Here is an 18458-nt window from a genome sequence, read left to right as displayed (position 1 = left end):
TCGCGTTATGGATTCCGCTACCACGGACCATAACTGAATTTAGAATCCATAACGCGATTCTTCGATAACCCGAACCCAAACTTTAGACGCCGAACTTAAAACAAAAGTTCGCTCAACACTAGTGTTCAGAATGGGTAGTATCTTGGCATTCCTTTTACAATTTTTCTTAATTTGGACAATCCCTTTAAGGAGAGCTTATATAGGGGGCTAATAATGTGGATCTGTAAGAAAACTAGTGGTTGGGAGTTGACATTTCTCCCCATTCATCTGCACAGTAGGTGCTGGTAATGAGCAGGGTCAGTACACAGGTACCTGCTGCGATTCTAGGAGCAGCCGCTAAGTGGCGATAACTCTCCCACCAGATGATGCTAGGAGACGTTCTACACTGCGCTCTATGGTTGTGCAGAAGGGAGAACCAGCGCTGAAGGCTAAGGCCGCTCGTCGCTGGAGGACCCGAGCTTCCTCCGGGGGTGAGAGGAGATAAAATGGCCGTCGTGAGGCCGCCCGGGCCTGTCTCCCGTCGTTGTGTACCTATCCCCTTGCGGACGGGAAGGTGAAGACGGCCCGGAGGAGGGGGTGACGGAGGACCATGGGGTCTCAGACGCTGCAAATCCTCCGGCAGGGAGTCTGGGCTTCCATCACCGGGGGCTGGTACTACGACCCTCACCAGAGCACCTTTGTCAACACCCTGCACCTCTACATATGGCTCTTCCTGCTCTGCTTCCCCTTCACCCTGTACATGGTGAGTGTGTGTCTCCAGCCTCCTCCATCTTGTGTGCTGTACAGGCCTTGCTCCTACTATAGCTGGCAGCCAGCCCTGGATATAGGCACTGCCAGGCTGTGGTGGGCACTGCTGGAATGTGGGCACCTCACTGCCAGTCTATAGAGCTGAGTGTGCTTCCAGATTTCTCCTGTGGATTATCAGTATACAGCACTGTGTGATATGTGTACAGTATACAGCACTGTGTGATATGTGTACGGTATACAGCACTGTGTGATATGTGTACGGTATACAGCACTGTGTGATATGTGTACAGTATACAGCACTGTGTGATATGTGTACAGTATACAGCACTGTGTGATATGTGTACAGTATACAGCACTGTGTGATATGTGTACGGTATACAGCACTGTGTGATATGTGTACAGTATACAGCACTGTGTGATATGTGTACAGTATACAGCACTGTGTGATATGTGTACAGTATACAGCACTGTGTGATATGTGTACAGTATACAGCACTGTGTGATATGTGTACAGTATACAGCACTGTGTGATATGTGTACAGTATACAGCACTGTGTGATATGTGTACAGTATACAGCACTGTGTGATATGTGTACAGTATACAGCACTGTGTGTGATATGTGTACAGTATACAGCACTGTGTGTGATATGTGTACAGTATACAGCACTGTGTGTGATATGTGTACAGTATACAGCACTGTGTGTGATATGTGTACAGTATACAGCACTGTGTGATATGTGTACAGTATACAGCACTGTGTGATATGTGTACAGTATACAGCACTGTGTGATATGTGTACAGTATACAGCACTGTGTGTTATGTGTACAGTATACAGCACTGTGTGATATGTGTACAGTATACAGCACTGTGTGATATGTGTACAATACTGTGTGATATGTGTACAATACTGTGTGATATGTGTACGGTATACAGCACTGTGTGATATGTGTACAATACTGTGTGATATGTGTACAATACTGTGTGATATGTGTACAATACTGTGTGATATGTGTACAATACTGTGTGATATGTGTACAATACTGTGTGATATGTGTACAATACTGTGTGATATGTGTACAGTATACAGCACTGTGTGATATGTGTACAGTATACAGCACTGTGTGATATGTGTACAGTATACAGCACTGTGTGATATGTGTACAGTATACAGCACTGTGTGATATGTGTACAGTATACAGCACTGTGTGATATGTGTACAGTATACAGCACTGTGTGATATGTGTACAGTATACAGCACTGTGTGATATGTGTACAGTATACAGCACTGTGTGATATGTGTACAGTATACAGCACTGTGTGATATGTGTACAGTATACAGCACTGTGTGATATGTGTACAGTATACAGCACTGTGTGATATGTGTACAGTATACAGCACTGTGTGATATGTGTACAGTATACAGCACTGTGTGATATGTGTACAGTATACAGCACTGTGTGATATGTGTACAGTATACAGCACTGTGTGATATGTGTACAGTATACAGCACTGTGTGATATGTGTACAGTATACAGCACTGTGTGATATGTGTACAGTATACAGCACTGTGTGATATGTGTACAGTATACAGCACTGTGTGATATGTGTACAGTATACAGCACTGTGTGATATGTGTACAGTATACAGCACTGTGTGATATGTGTACAGTATACAGCACTGTGTGATATGTGTACAGTATACAGCACTGTGTGATATGTGTACAGTATACAGCACTGTGTGATATGTGTACAGTATACAGCACTGTGTGATATGTGTACAGTATACAGCACTGTGTGATATGTGTACAGTATACAGCACTGTGTGATATGTGTACAGTATACAGCACTGTGTGATATGTGTACAGTATACAGCACTGTGTGATATGTGTACAGTATACAGCACTGTGTGATATGTGTACAGTATACAGCACTGTGTGATATGTGTACAGTATACAGCACTGTGTGATATGTGTACAGTATACAGCACTGTGTGATATGTGTACAGTATACAGCACTGTGTGATATGTGTACAGTATACAGCACTGTGTGATATGTGTACAGTATACAGCACTGTGTGATATGTGTACAGTATACAGCACTGTGTGATATGTGTACAGTATACAGCACTGTGTGATATGTGTACAGTATACAGCACTGTGTGATATGTGTACAGTATACAGCACTGTGTGATATGTGTACAGTATACAGCACTGTGTGATATGTGTACAGCACTGTGTGATATGTGTACAGCACTGTGTGATATGTGTACAGCACTGTGTGATATGTGTACAGTATACAGCACTGTGTGATATGTGTACGGTATACAGCACTGTGTGATATGTGTACAATACTGTGTGATATGTGTACAATACTGTGTGATATGTGTACAATACTGTGTGATATGTGTACAATACTGTGTGATATGTGTACAATACTGTGTGATATGTGTACAATACTGTGTGATATGTGTACAATACTGTGTGATATGTGTACAATACTGTGTGATGTGTACAGTATACAGCACTGTGTGATGTGTGCGCGGTGTACAGCACTGTGTGATGTGTGCGCGGTGTACAGCACTGTGTGATAAATATTGAAAAAAATGTAGAAGAGTCCAGCTTCTCCAAAAGTCCTCTCTGAATGACCAGAAAGGTCTGAAACGCGTAGATGCTGTTTTTGGATTATGGATTTTATCTGCACGCATCATATTTGTTATAAAGAACTTCACTTTTGGAGAAGCTGGATTCTTCCATCTATGTACAGCACCGTGTATATATACAGTACTCACAAAAAGGGATATTTGGTGTAAAAAGTTTTCTCTGCTGATAATTTACCATTTAAGTAGAAGCAGCAATGGCGATTTCCTCATCTCAAACAATTTATTGACACAAAAGCCAACACCAGTGCTGGGTACAACCCCTACAAAATGTCAGTGTCCCAATAACTTGTCATGTGGCCTGGACCATCAATTACAGCTTGACAACGACGTCTCCTGCTGTTCACAAGTCGTCTTATTGTCTGCTGAGGTATGGCATCCCATTCTTCTTGAAGGGCGGCCTTCAGGTCATTGAGGTTCTGGGGTAAAGAGTTATGAGTAGTGTTGAGCGAACTTCTGTTTTAAGTTCGGCGTCTAAAGTTCGGCTTCCGGTTAGCGGAGAATCCCGATATGGATTCCGAATTCCGTTGTGGTCCGTGGTAGCGGAATCAATAATGGCCGATTATTGATTCCGCTACCACGGACCACAACGGAATTCGGAATCCATATCGGGATTCTCCGCTAACCGGAAGCCGAACTTTAGACGCCGAACTTAAAACAGAAGTTCGCTCAACACTAGTTGTGAGCTTCTACACGGCGACTCAGCTGATCCCATAGGTTTTCAATAGGATTCAGTTTTGGAGAAAGTGCAGGCCACTCCATTTGAGGTCCCCCAGTCTCCAGCAGCCGTTCCCTAATGATGCGACCTCGATGAGCTGGTACATTGTCGTCCATGAAGATGAAATTAGGCCTGTGTTGTTCATGCAGAGGCACAATGACTGGATTAATGATGTTCTTCAAGTAGTATGGACTTGTCACTGAACCATTCACACAGTGTAGGGCAGTTCTGTATGGACTAGACACACCTGCCCCCCTTGTAACACCACCACCAGAGGCTCGTCTGGTGACAACAGTGGGCGATGCATAGCGCTCTCCTTGACGTCTCCAACATTGTTGGCGGCCATCATTTCTGCTCAGCGTGAATAGACTTTCATCAGTGAATAGCACTGAGGCCACTGGTCCCTCATCCGGCATAGATGCTCCGTGGTCCATGCACGATGATGGCGCCTGTGCCTGGTGGTGTGGTCAGGTATCCTTGCAGGTCGTCTAGCACATAGACCATGCTGATGTAAACGGTTTTGAATGGTCTGACATGACACCTAGGTGCCTCTCACTTCCCTTAAATGTGCCTGGAGTTGTGTGGCATTTATCATCTGGTTCCCCTGGGCATTGTTCACAATTAAATGGTCATCAGTGTGGGATGTGGCCGAAGGACGTCCATCTCTATGCCTTTCTGTGACTCTTCCAGTCTCTCTGTATCTCTGTTACAACCTGCTGATGACACTCTGCGACACTCTAAGCTCAGTGGCCACTTCCGTCTGAGAACATCCCGCTTGAAGTCACACAATGGCGAGGAGCAATTGTTTGGTGTCGTCTTGGTCTCATGATGTCAAAATGTGAACATCATGATGAGGAGGAAGAATGTTTAAATACCAATTCTAATTGAACCAGGACATTTATTGGGCGATTCATGGATCAAACACCTATTGTGAATTTTGCCAATAAGCTCCTTGTTAGAGAACAGGAAGTTGTGCAAACACACAACATATACATACATACATATATATATATATATATATATATATATATATACACATATATATATATATATAATTTAAATAGAGCACTGTACAATATACAAATATTGTGATTATATATAATCACTGTGTGATATATACAATATTATGTGCATATACAGCACTGATATATACAACACTAATGTATACAGCATTGTGTTATATATATATATATATATATATATATATATATATATATATACATATACATATATATATACATACACACAGCACTATGCAAAATATATACAGCCCTGTTATGTGGGTGCAGCTCTCTGTGATACGGGTGTGTGTATGTATATGTACTGCACTACTGTTATATACCATATACGTCACTATGTAATATATACTGCACGTCTGTCTAGTGTGTGTATATATAGTTATATCTTTATTGCACTACGTAATATATACATATACACACACACACAGTATCTGTCAGTATGATGGCCCTTATGGGAAGGCGTCTTGTAGATATTAGGTCATGGCTGTGGGAATCCGGTCTTTCCAGCCACAATAACATGAGCGCTTCTAGACCCCCTCCAGCTAGGCAGACGCTTTTCACTTTGTGCCCAGCGGCACTGCCATGTTGATGGGGCCTGGCATGTTGCCATAAAGTTGCTAGCTGGTATGTTGCTCCTACATCAGTGTTTAGGACTGGGGTTTTTTGAACAGGCTGTAGTAGAACATCGGCATCATGTATGTTACACGTCACCACATCAGATCTGTTGTACCTGTGGTCTGCCACATTAACCTATGCGTATGATCAGTGAGGCAAGGAAGTCCTGTCTCAGTGCGTTGTAGAGGTGAACTGCGGCTCTCCAGTGGTGTGTAACTACAACTCTCAGCATGCCCAGACAGCCTGCAGCTTTACTAGAACCGGTGAGCCACTGGTTATAGGTCACGGCTTCATGGTGCCATTTGTGGACTTGCGTTCCTTCTGTGGCCACAGTGTGATGAAATTGGTGAGATCTAGACTACTATATTTGACTGATTTGCTGGCAGTGTGCCATTGTGTGCGTGTTTTTTTTTTTTTCCATGATAAATGACCTCGGAGTGATTGTAAGCCGACTAGTGGTCACCTGAATGATGGCCATGCCTGCTGTGTCCTCTGACAGGCCACAGCTGTCAGCATGTGCCACGTAATCTGTTATAGGAGGACTGGATGGGGGCAGAATACATATTTGATTAGATTATACATGAATAATCAATGGAGTCACGTAACATCACATGACCACGGTGGCCAATCAAAGTCGTCATGTGATTGGCGATTATTACATACTGTTTGTAAAGGACTGAGAGTGGTGAGGTCGGTGGTGTGGGCCTGGCGTAGAATGAATATCGGAAATATATTACAGTGAAAAAAAAGTCTGTCACCTGATTGGTGGCCTCATCAGTCATGTGACATACTACTGGCATCATGGCTCCCATCGCTGAATGGTGATGCCAGTACTGTACGTGACTGCCGAGGCCACTCGTGATCAGGTGAGTTTTATTTTATTTGTTTTGGTTTTGTTTTTTTCAATTTTTGCGGCAACATTTAGGCTCCTATTTGCCTTGTAATCCTCCGGCGGTACATGGTCCTGTACTATACTGATAGGTTATCACTGGCCGTAGCGGCGACGTCCATGTATGGCACATGCCGGCTGCTGCCAGTGCAAACAGAGACTGGCAGAGCTGGAGCGGCAGAGGATTAGACAGGGAATATGAACCATTTAATATAAATCATACCAGCATTTATTTATTTTTATAACCAAACTACTTTGTAAGAAATAAGCAGAACATTAGGGCCCCGTGCACTTCGGTGGGTACAGATCACAGCTTTAAAGCAGTTGTGGAAAAATGAATGAAGCCAGTGGAGGAAGCAACATGGACAATCACAATACATTAGTAAGTGCTTCTACATGATAAATGCCATTTCCTGAAGTGAGACGACCCTTTAACTTGCCAGTTTGTGAGACCTGTCAGTCAGTCACGCCGGGTCTAATCCTGTGGAATTAAGTAGCGCGCTATTTCCACTGCGGCAACAAAGCAGAAAGTTTGCTTTGCACATGAGGGGTCTGCAGAAACCCAATTCACATGCATGGGGAGCGGATTACGGTCACATATGAGCCTAATGATTAGGATGACATGGCTCGGCCTTTTGCTACGTCCTAGGAGAAGTTGTGTGAGGCTGTTAGTGTCGCTCCATAGACACCGACACCGGGGCCTGAGACAATGGTGGGGAATGTGGTGTTTGAGCTGCTGGTGACCTGTCTGACTCACATCTCCAGTCAGTAATGGAGATGAATGATCTCAGGAGGAGATAAGCTGCAGCCAGGAGAGTCTTGCAGAAGCTTGCCTTTCTCTAACAGGCATGCATGTTTATGGGGTGAATGGCCAGCTTTAGGAACCCATCACCTGACGAGGCATTACCCAGTGGTTTGCCATGTCCTCTAACTTGCTCAGGTTCCCAGCAATGATCTCCCCCGTACTTGACCTATGTACAGATTGCTCTCTAATACAGTTAAAAGGGTTTTCCGAGATTTTAATACCGATGATGACATCTCGGAAACCCCCCTCAACGTTGCCGGAGGTGTACTGCTGGTTGGAGAGTCAAGCCGAGGAGAACAATTGGAGAGATCCTCATGCAGTAGTTCGGTTTTTCTTGTAGTGTTTGCCCTGATGAACAAGCTTACAGAGGCTGTCCGGGTTCAGAGCCGGACCCGGACGTGTCCCCTTCTTCACCCACCCTCTGATATGGGCATTGGAGCATTTCGTGTGTTGCATCGCGCAGGGCAAGGGCTTTTTTGTTGACATTTTTACACTGCTAGCGTAAGGAGGAGAAACTTGCACCCCTGGTACCTGAGCGAGGTGCTGTGGTTTCGGTCATATGAGACATCGCAGCTCTCCATACTACTCACGGCGCGACATAATTTTCATAAAAAACTGAGCAATTAACGCCAGTCTGGGGCAGTATTTTGTAATCCTACCAGCAGAATCAGTTACTTACTAATGTTGCTGGCACCTACTTCACACTTTGGATTGTATGATTCACAATACATTCACCTGGCATATCTAAACTCTCAAGAGTGCGTGGTTTTCTCTACAAATGTTTACACTGCTAGGCTGAGGCTTCCGCCTAGCAGTGTTCCTGGCAACGTCACCACCACTAATGGGCAGGCTAGGGCAGCACTAAAGCCCGCCCATTAGTGCCAGTCACATCACTGGGCTCACTACTAGGCGAAGGATGGAACTGAGCATGTTTGTCCATTTCAGGCAAGTGGACAGAAAAAAAAGGGAAAGAGCAAACAGCAGGTGGCGCCATACAGATAGATTTCAGTGAATAAGGGCTCTTTCACACTTGCGTTGTCCGGATCCGGCGTGTACTCCATTTGCCGGAGGTGCCCGCCGGATCCGGAAAAACGCAAGTGAACTGAAAGCATTTGAAGACGGATCCGTCTTCAAAATGCGTTCAGTGTTACTATGACAGCCAGGACGCTATTAAAGTCCTGGCTGCCATAGTAGTAGTGGGGAGCGGTATACTTACAGTCCGTGCGGCTCCCGGGGCGCTCCAGAATGACGTCAGAGCGCCCCAAGCGCATGGATGACGTGTCCATGTGATCACGTCATCCATGCGCGTGGGGCGCCCTGACGTCACTCTGGAGCGGCCGGGGAGCCGCACGGACGGTAAGTATACTGCCCCCCCGCTCCCCACTACACTTTACCATGGCAAACAGGACTTTAGCGTCCTTGCAGCCATGGTAACCATTCAGAAAAAGCTAAACGTCGGATCCGGCAATGCGCCGAAACGACGTTTAGCTTAATGCCGGATCCGGATTAATGCCTTTCAATGGGCATTAATTCCGGATCCGGCCTTGCGGCAAGTGTTCAGGATTTTTGGCCGGAGCAAAAAGCGCAGCATGCTACGGTATTTTCTCCGGCCAAAAAACGTTCCGTTCCGGAACTGAAGACATCCTGATGCATCCTGGACGGATTTCTCTCCATTCAGAATGCATTAGGATAAAACTGATCAGGATTCTTCCGGCATAGAGCCCCGACGACGGAACTCTATGCCGGAACACAACAATGCAAGTGTGAAAGAGCCCTAAGTCACTTGCTATAATACATTTTTATTACATGCAATTACAAATGTATTCAGATCCTGGTGCTGGTTAGAAAACTGTGTAGAATATTTTTCATGGGACAAACCTTTAAAAGTGAACACTGGGGAAACAAGCCGTTCATTTATGTGAATTATGAGAACTGCGACTAAAGCTGGGATTTATCCAAAAGGAGCTTATATGAGCTTTGTCAATGGGGTATCTTTATAAAAAAAAATTTATTAGGCTACTTTGACACCTGTGTTAGGTGCGGATCCGTCTTGTATCTGCACAGACGGATCCGCACCTATAACGCAAACGATTGTATCCGTTCAGAACTGATCCGTTTGCATTATGAAGAAACGGATCTGTACTAACTTACATTGAAAGTCAACAGGGGACGGATCCGTTTTCAATTGCACCATATTGCGTCAGTGAAAACGGATCCGCTCCCACAACTGCCGCAACTTTATTTTTTTTGCGCACCTCTGAATATTCTTTCTGAGTGCATAGATATCTGGTGCTGGCGGCTTTATTATTTGGCCAATCAATAACTTTCAGACTTGAGATGCACACGGACGTCGACCGCAAAATACATACGGTCGTGTGCTTGAGGCCTAAGATGCCACGACCTCCCAACCCCCACATAAGCACTCCGTTTCACCGTGTGTATGTGTGTGAGGAGAGAAGAGCACTAAACTGCCAGACACCTTTTTCGGTGAAGGTTTCGCCCTGTTACAAATGCCTACAGGCAAGAATAGGATATTTTTCAAATTTTTCTTTTTTGGTGGATCTACAGAATGGACATACGGATGCGGACAGTACACGGTGTGCTGTCCGCTTCTTTTGCGGACCCATTGAAGTGAATAGATCCGCATCCGTTCTGCAAAATTGCAAGCAATGGACTTCACGGAGGGTATCCGCAGTATAAATTAACATCATTAAAAAAAATGTGCAGCATGTCGATGAGACGTCTTAAAATCTTATCTACTCTGCAAAATGTTTTTCGGCTTTGCTTCACCCAGATATGCAGTGGCAGATGTGCAGTGTTTGCAGCATGTGTGAATGCACCCTTAGGCCTCATGCACACGACAGTTGTTTTTTGCGTCCGTCAATTGCGGCATCTGTTTTTTTTTTTTTGGAGGATCCGTTTTTTTCCACAGATCCCTTGTAATAAATGCCTATCCTGGTCCGCAAACGTGAAAAAAGTAGGACATGCACTATTTTTTTTTTTTCCTGAAGGGAAACGCGTATGACGGACGCGGAACACAAACGGATGAACTATCAGCATTTTTTTGCTGACCCATTGAAATGAATAGGTCCCCATCCTATCCGCAAAAAAACGGAAACGGAGGCCGAGAAAAACAACTGTCGTGTGCATGAGGCCTTAGGAGGAGCCCACATTTATCCCCCTGCAGTGCTGAAACGTTTGAATTGCTTACATTTTCTAGTTTTATCATTTCCCGGGCACCTAAGAAATCACCTCTCGGGAATGTTGTGGTGACATCACCGTGACTCACTACCAGGAAAACACTGGGTTATGTGCTCCCTGATGGGCTCTTATTACCTGCTGTAATATGTCATGTATACTTTTACCATGTAATAGCTGTGGCTGCAGGAACCTTGTATCTCTCTGTGCATCCAGTCCATTGCGGGCCTGTTAGCAGACTGTTCCATCTTTGGAGGATCTGACCTCGCGAGACACTAATCAATTGGCCGGGCTCCTTGGATATTGAAATTCCCAGCTAGCAATGCTGAGTACTGTTGAGTATGTTAGTACAGATCATCAATAATCATCTATGATAATGTCCTCTGCTGTGCAAAAAGCAAGTGAATGAGACCCCAAGCACCATTGTGTGGTAAAAATGCTGATGGAGATGCAGTGCTTGACCAGCACGGCAGCCACTTCATCCTCTGGGTCAGCGGTGGTTCCACAGCTCACCCGACAACTGATGATAGTGACCAAGTACATGGAGATGGTCCTGCAAACCTTCCACAGATCATACATTTAACCAGTTGGATTGAAGAATGGTGTATGGCCCTCAGACACATGCCTTTGCTCCAGATCTTCTTCAATGTCTTCAGGTAACATCAGGAACCTTGGACCAGAAAGGCTGAATGACTTCATAAAACCAAACCCGCCTAACCAACTTCAGCGTGGCGGCCACTTCATCCTCTGGGTCAGTGGTGGTTCCACAGGTCGCACAACAACTGATGATAGTGATGAAATATCTCAACCAGGTACATGGAGATGGTCCTGCAAACCTTCCACAGATCATACATTTAACCAGTTGGATTGAAGAATGGTGTATGGCCCTCAGACACATGCCTTTGCTCCAGATCTTCTTCAATGTCTTCAGGTAACATCAGGAACCTTGGACCAGAAAGGCTGAATGACTTCATAAAACCAAACCCGCCTAACCAACTTCAGCGTGGCGGCCACTTCATCCTCTGGGTCAGTGGTGGTTCCACAGGTCGACAACTGATGATAGTGATGAAATATCTCAACCAGGTACATGGAGATGGTCCTGCAAACCTTCCACAGATCATACATTTAACCAGTTAGAGGGTTGAAGAATGGTATATGACCATCAGACGAATGCCACCAGCTCCAGATCCTTAAAAGCAGATCTTCAATGTCTCCAGGTAACATCAGGAACCTTGGACCAGAGAGGCTGCATGGCTTCACAAAAAAAAAAAAACGCCTAACCAACTTCATATCTTTCAATGCACTTTTGGGGTTTTATTGAGTAGAGAATAAACAATGCCGTTGTGATCTGGGACCTTGGTGTCGCAAATTTGGACAGATCCACGCTCCCCACTACAGAGCCTGGAAAACTCACATTTTTATCTAAAATGCATTGGTTTGAGGCAAACAAAGACTATCTCAAATATTCTGCTTGGTACAAGGAATGTGAAGTATAGGATGACCCCCTAATCTCACTCATTATGCAGTAGACTCGCAGGCTACCCCCTGTGCTAACCTTTGTCCGCATCAGGGCTGACTGCTCAGTTTTGGCTTGTGGATCAGAGGCTGGGATATGATTTTATTTTATTTTTATTACTTTTGTATCTTTGATTGACAAGGCAGTGAGGGAGGAGCTGGCCGCAGAAGGGAGTGGAGCTTGGGTGCAATGACTATGCTCTCATTGCACCAATGGCCTAATTTGTAATATAAAGATAAAGTATCCTAATTTGGCAAAAAAACTAAAAACAACGTTTTAATCAGATGAACTGCAGATATGTGTCTGTGCAAATAGTTGGATTTGGAGGTCGCTGGTGACAGATTCCCTTTAATCTTGATAGAGCCACACCATAGAGCGGACAGCCGCCTGAAATGGGAAAATACAGATTTAAATGGCTGTGAAGTATGTCCTGATTGTTTGAGACAACCAGATTAGTAGAGTACCTCTCAGGTGGATCAACTCTGCTAAATCAGACAACCTACTTGGTAGGGTTGATCCTGCCTAGGCCTCATGCACACGATCGTTGTGTGTTTTGCGGTCTGCAAAACACGGTTGGCATCTGTGTGCGTTCCGCAATTTGTGGAACGCCACGGACAGCCATTGATATAACTGCCTATTCTTGTCCGCAATACGGTTTATATTTTTTTGCGGACCACGGAACGGAGCAGCGGTTGCGGACAGCACACGGAGTGCTGTCTGCATCTTTTGCGGCCCCATTGAAGTGAATGGGTTCGCATCCAAGCCGCAAAAACTGTGGCTCTGATGCGGACCCAAACAACGGTCATGTGCATGAGGCCTTATAAAGATGATAACTGTCTGGTGAAAATCGGTTGTGGAGTTTATTCATTATGAAAATATGGCCTTCAGAGCACCGAGGATCGGGGTCCAGCACCCTGTGCACCTTGGCTTTCTGATGCTGGCCACACCCCTTGGTGCACTGAAGCCCTCATTTGCATAAATATATATTATTTTCTTTCCCCCTCTGGAACTCCTCAACTGCTTTTCAGAAGATAGATATCAGCAGGATCAATCCTACCAGGTAGGTTGTCTGATTTAATAAAGTTGATCCTGTTGAAAGGTGCTGTCTAAGCCTTCAAAATGCTACTAATGTGGTTGTCTTGCAGGTCAAGCCTGATTTTAATAGGGTTGATCCTGCTGACAGGTCCTGTTTAAAGAGAATGTTGCAATGAAGGAAGTCAATGCTATTTTTCTGGTGTTTAAAGGAGACCCTTATGGAAGATTATGCACGTGACAGTCTGCAGCTCGTACAGTAACAGTAAAGTAACAGCTATACTGCTGCTCAGCTACAATATGATGCTGCATGCAACTTTGGGGGGAAAATGGAAGATAACATTGTGAGTACGGAGCAGTGATCCACTATACAGTGCAGTAATGCAGCCTCGTTAGCTGGGGTTAGTCTGTGAGGAGACCCCTTCACTCCTACGTGTTTCTTCCCAATATCCTCTGTGTAGCCTGGTTCTTGATAGCAGAGCTGCAGTAATATGGCTGATGTGATGGGCAGAGAAGTGACTATCCTTGTTGGGTTCCTGGCCTGACCGGCATTAGGCAGTTCTGTTACTATTCCTTAGAAAGCAGAAATGAAAATGGATGTTTATGACAAGTTTACGTTTCTGTCCAGATGCGATGCATGGAGTGAACTTGTCGCATCCGAGTAGAAGGTCTAGGCTTAAAGGGGTTGCCAGAGTTATGGGGAAAAAAAAGATATAGCACTGTAAATCTGATGGTCTGCGATATATAACTAAGGCTACTTTCACACTAGCGTTCGGGTGTCCGCTCGTGAGCTCCGTTTGAAGGGGCTCACAAGCGGCCCCGAACGCATCCGTCCAGCCCTAATGCATTCTGAGTGGTTGCGAATCCGCTCAGAATGCATCCGTCTGGCGGCGTTCAGCCTCCGCTCCGCTCAGCAAGCGGACCCCTGAACGCTGCTTGCAGCGTTCGGGTGTCCGCCTGGCCGTGCGGAGGCAAGCGGATCCGTCCAGACTTACAATGTAAGTCAATGGGGACGGATCCGTTTGAAGATGACACTATATGGCTCAATCTTCAAACGGATCCGTCCCCCATTGACTTTCAATGTAAAGTCTGGACGGATCCGTTCAGGCTACTTTCACACTTAGAAATTTTTCTAAGTTATAATGCAGACGGATCCGTTCTGAACGGATGCAAACGTCTGCATTATAGGAGCGGATCCGTCTGATGAAACATCAGACGGACCCGCTCTGAACGCTAGTGTGAAAGTAGCCTTAGCTAAGCAAGTTTTAAGAAAAAAAAAAATCTATTTCCTCATTTCCCTGGTTCTCTTCTGGCCCTTTGTTTACTGGCAATAAAAATAATCTCTGCCCCTCCCCCTGCACTGCAAAGGGAGTGAAAAGAAGAGCTGCCCTGAGTGACATGTCTGCCTGCTGGGAGACTCAGCAGCATGTTGTATGTGTAGAACTACAAGTCCTAGCTGTACAATGACACTGCTAATACACACAGGATCTTCCCCCCTACCTGCAATGCTATGCAGAACTTCTCTTTCAGCTCCTGTGCTCAGCATTTGTCTCCTCACTGCCTGCAGCTACACAGTAAACACTTTAGCCCTGAGTCTGTGCAGCTAAAGGGGTTAAGAATCCTGGGAGAGAGCAATAAGCAGCAGCCTGCAGTGCAGGGGGGCGTGGCCAGCACAGTGACATCTCCTGTACAGATCTCTCAGGCTTGTGCACAAACATTATCACAGCAGTGAGAGAAGCTGACATCACAGGTCATGTGACCCTCAGTGAAATCTGAGAAAGACCTTTGCCTATTTAGAAGTATAGAAAGAATAAAAAAATAACTCTGACAACCCCTTTAAGGCCTCATGCACACAACCAAGTTTTAGGTCCATGTCTGATCCACAATTTTTGCGGATCGTATGTGGACCCACTCATTTCTGTAGGTCCACGTTCGTGCGGCCGCTCTGCAAATTATAGTACATGTCCTATTCTTGTAAGTTTTGCGGACAAGAACAGGCAGGTCTATTAGAATAATGTGGCATGCACCCGGCCGGTATCTATATTTAGTGGATCTGCAGTTTGCGGACCGCTAAATACACACTGTTGTGTGCACGAGACCTGATTTGGTACTCAAAAAAACTCTCCTAGTAACTTTAAAGGGGTTGTCTCACCTGAGACGTTGGTGGCATATCCTAGTGAGACAACCCCTTTAATGGGATCCAGTAGGGTTTATTGTAAAGTGGATCCCTTTTATTTGTCATAGGAAATGTGAAATGGAGCATTGCGTAGCCATCTTTGTGTGAGTTGTCTTAAAGGGGTTGTCTCACTTTAGCAAATGGCATTAATCATGTAGAGGCAGTTACTAATGTATTGTGATTGTCCATATTGCTTCCTTTGCTGGCTGGATCAATTTTTCCATCACGTTATACACTGCTCGATTCCAGGGGCAACGACCACCCTGCAATTCAGCAGCAGTGGTCGTGGTTGCACACTATAGGAAAAAGCTTTGGCCAGGACTGTGGAAGCGCACATAGGCACGCACGCGCAGCAGCTCCTGTGCCGACCACCTGGTATCTGCACGGCAGCGGTAAACGTAACCCCAGGATATGAGCAGTGTATAATGTGATGTAAAAATGAATCCACCCAACCAAGGAGGCGATATGGACGATCACAATACATTAGTAAGTGGCTTGTAGTAACTTTCTCTACATGATAAATGCCACTTGCTGAAGGGAGACAGTCCCTTTAATTGTTACTCGGTAATGCCAAACATGTGGGATTTAGCTGGTGGTCATGCTAGGCCAGAAGAATGTTAAGCTGGTTTAATCGTTATAGAATGCTGTATGCGAGTTATTGTACAATACCGTATTATGATTTGTGTGTGCGGTCACCTATTGAGGTAGTTATCTGGTTCCCCCGGCCTGAAGTCACACCCTAATTCAGTGATCCCCCTAGACTACAGACCCGGATGCTGCCTGGCAGCGCCAGCTTTTGGCCGGACAAAAAGTCATGCATGCAGGACTTTTTTGGCAGAATCTGCAACGTAGGCTCCAGACAGATCCTCCAACGCAGATGTGAACAAACCCTAAACGTGTGATTTTTTTTTCTCCAATTTGTATCGGGGTGGACGGGGGACTTGGCATGCAAGAATGGATGCTTCACTGCTACCTTTTTTGGGACGTCGCATGAAAATTATGGGGGTTGTACAAATGTCTGGAATTTGTAGTCTTGTTGCTTCCTTACGGCATCCGTGTAACAAACAAGCTGAGCGCCGCGGTTCTCCTCCGCTCACACCATATCACCCGGAGATTTCCTTGCCGTCTGAGCAGCTGTAGCTATTGTTTCTAAGCTCCATTCATAACAGGCCATTGTTGAATAAAGTCGCCAGGAAGCCGGTCACAAATGAGTCTCTGCCTGTGAAGTGTGCTTCGTGTCCCCGAGCAAAATCCTTTCCTCCGTGTAGCATGCTTGATAAGCTGATTATTATTTTTATTTTATTTTTTCCCCTTGAGTTGGGCAGGAACCATACGAATTCTATGGTAGACTGAGATGATCTTCAGACATAAAGGGTTAACTAACAAATCTGCTTTCCGCTCACTTCTATGGGGGTGCAAATGTAGAGGTGGTCGCGCTTGCGCAGTGTGCTCTCCGTTCACTTCTATGGGGGTGCGAAATGGAGAGGTGGTCGCACTTGCGCAGTGTGCTTTCCGCTCACTTCTATGGGGGTGCAAATGGAGAGGTGGACGCGCTTGCGCAGTGTGCTTTCCGCTCACTTCTATGGGGGGTGCAAATGGAGAGGTGGTCGCACTTGCGCAGTGTGCTCTCCGTTCACTTCTATGGGGGTTCCAGACATAGCTGATTGCCCTTGCTGAGTTCTTTTCTGATCTCCCATAGTAATGAATGGAGACCATGCCACACCCGCACGATGCATTCTCCCTTGCTTTGGGTGCCCCTGTTTTAGAGAGAGGTGACAAGTGAGCCTGCACCTACCTATCTGACAAAGGTGTGTGAGGGGGAGCCACACCTTTAAATTCCAAGCGGAACACTTAACTTCAGAGGATGAAGGATGAACAGGACTTCAACACGAACCACACTCCAGCTCTTCCAAAAACCAAATGAAGCTATCCAGAGCAAGGAGTGATGGGTAAAGTCAGACTAAATGGGGTAAGGTAAAGGTCACATGATCCACACCTGAACAGGCGGTGTGGACATACCAGCAACACACAGACAAAGTGAAACCAAAAGAGGCTGTCAGATCACTAATGTGCAGATAATCTTTCAGACCTTCTGAGACCTGTCACAGATGTGACAGCTCCTCTGTTCTCCACTCATTACCTGTATTAATGGCACCTGTTTGAACTTGTTATCAGTATAAAAGACACCTGTCCGCAACCTCAGACAGTCACACTCCAAACTCTACTATGGCCAAGACAAAAGAGCTGTTGAAGGACACAGAAACAAAATTCTAGACCTGCACCAGGCTGGGAAGACTGAATCTGCAATAGGCAAGCAGCTTGGTGTGAAGAAATCAACTGAGGGAGCAATTATAAAAAAATGGAAGACATACAAGACCACTGATAATCTCCCTCGATCTGGGGCTCTACGCAAGATCTTACCCCGTGGGGTCAAAATGATCACCAGAGCGGTAAGCAAAAATCCCAGAACTACACGGGGGGACCTAGTGAATGACCTGCAGAGAGCTGGGACCAAAGTAACAAAGGCTACCATCAGTAACACACTACGCCGCCAGGGACTGAAATCCTGCAGTGCCAGACGTGTTGTCCGATTTATGGAAAAAAAAGATATAGCACTGTAAATCTAATGGTCAGCGATATATAACGAAGCAAAGCAAGTTTTAGGCAAAAAAAATATCTATTTCCTCATTTCCCTGGTTCTCTTTTGGCCCTTTGTTTACTTGCAATAAAAACAATCTCTGCCCCTCCCCCTGCTCTTCTAAGAGAGTGAATACAAGAGCTGTCCTGAGTGACATGTCTGCCTGCTGGGAGACTCAGCAGCATGTTGTATGTGTAGAACTACAAGTCCTAGCTGTATAATGACACTGCTAATACACACAGGATCTTCCCCCCTACCTGCAATGCTATGCAGACCTTCTCTTTCAGCTCCTGTGCCCAGCATTTGTCTCCTCACTGCCTGCAGCTACACAGTAAACACTTCAGCCCTGAGTCTGTGCAGCTGAAGGGGTTAAGAATCCTGGGAGAGGGCAATAAGCAGCAGCCTGCAGTGCAGGGGGGCGTGGCCAGCACAGTGACATCTCCTGTAC

General features: G+C 45.5%; 1 protein-coding gene across 8 annotated transcripts in view; it reads left to right on the top strand.

Moving 5' to 3' along the window:
• The first annotated feature begins 414 nt into the window (after window positions 1-414).
• Window positions 415-18458, top strand: part of PCNX1 (pecanex 1) — a 118558-nt gene continuing 100514 nt past the window's right edge. For all 8 annotated transcript variants that reach the window (XR_005774836.1, XM_040411985.1, XM_040411988.1 and 5 more), the window contains exon 1: window positions 415-742. Coding sequence is in view for 7 of the 8 variants with exons in the window: in XM_040411985.1 (XP_040267919.1) it covers window positions 590-742 (153 nt within the window). In the remaining variant the exon portion in view is untranslated. The remainder of the gene's footprint in view (window positions 743-18458) is intronic.

The sequence above is a fragment of the Bufo bufo genome, chromosome 11 (assembly GCF_905171765.1).
Source record: "Bufo bufo chromosome 11, aBufBuf1.1, whole genome shotgun sequence".
Taxonomy (NCBI): Eukaryota; Metazoa; Chordata; class Amphibia; order Anura; family Bufonidae; genus Bufo; species Bufo bufo.
The sequence above is the reverse complement of the archived record's forward strand: the minus strand, read 5'-3'. Positions and strand labels throughout refer to the sequence as shown.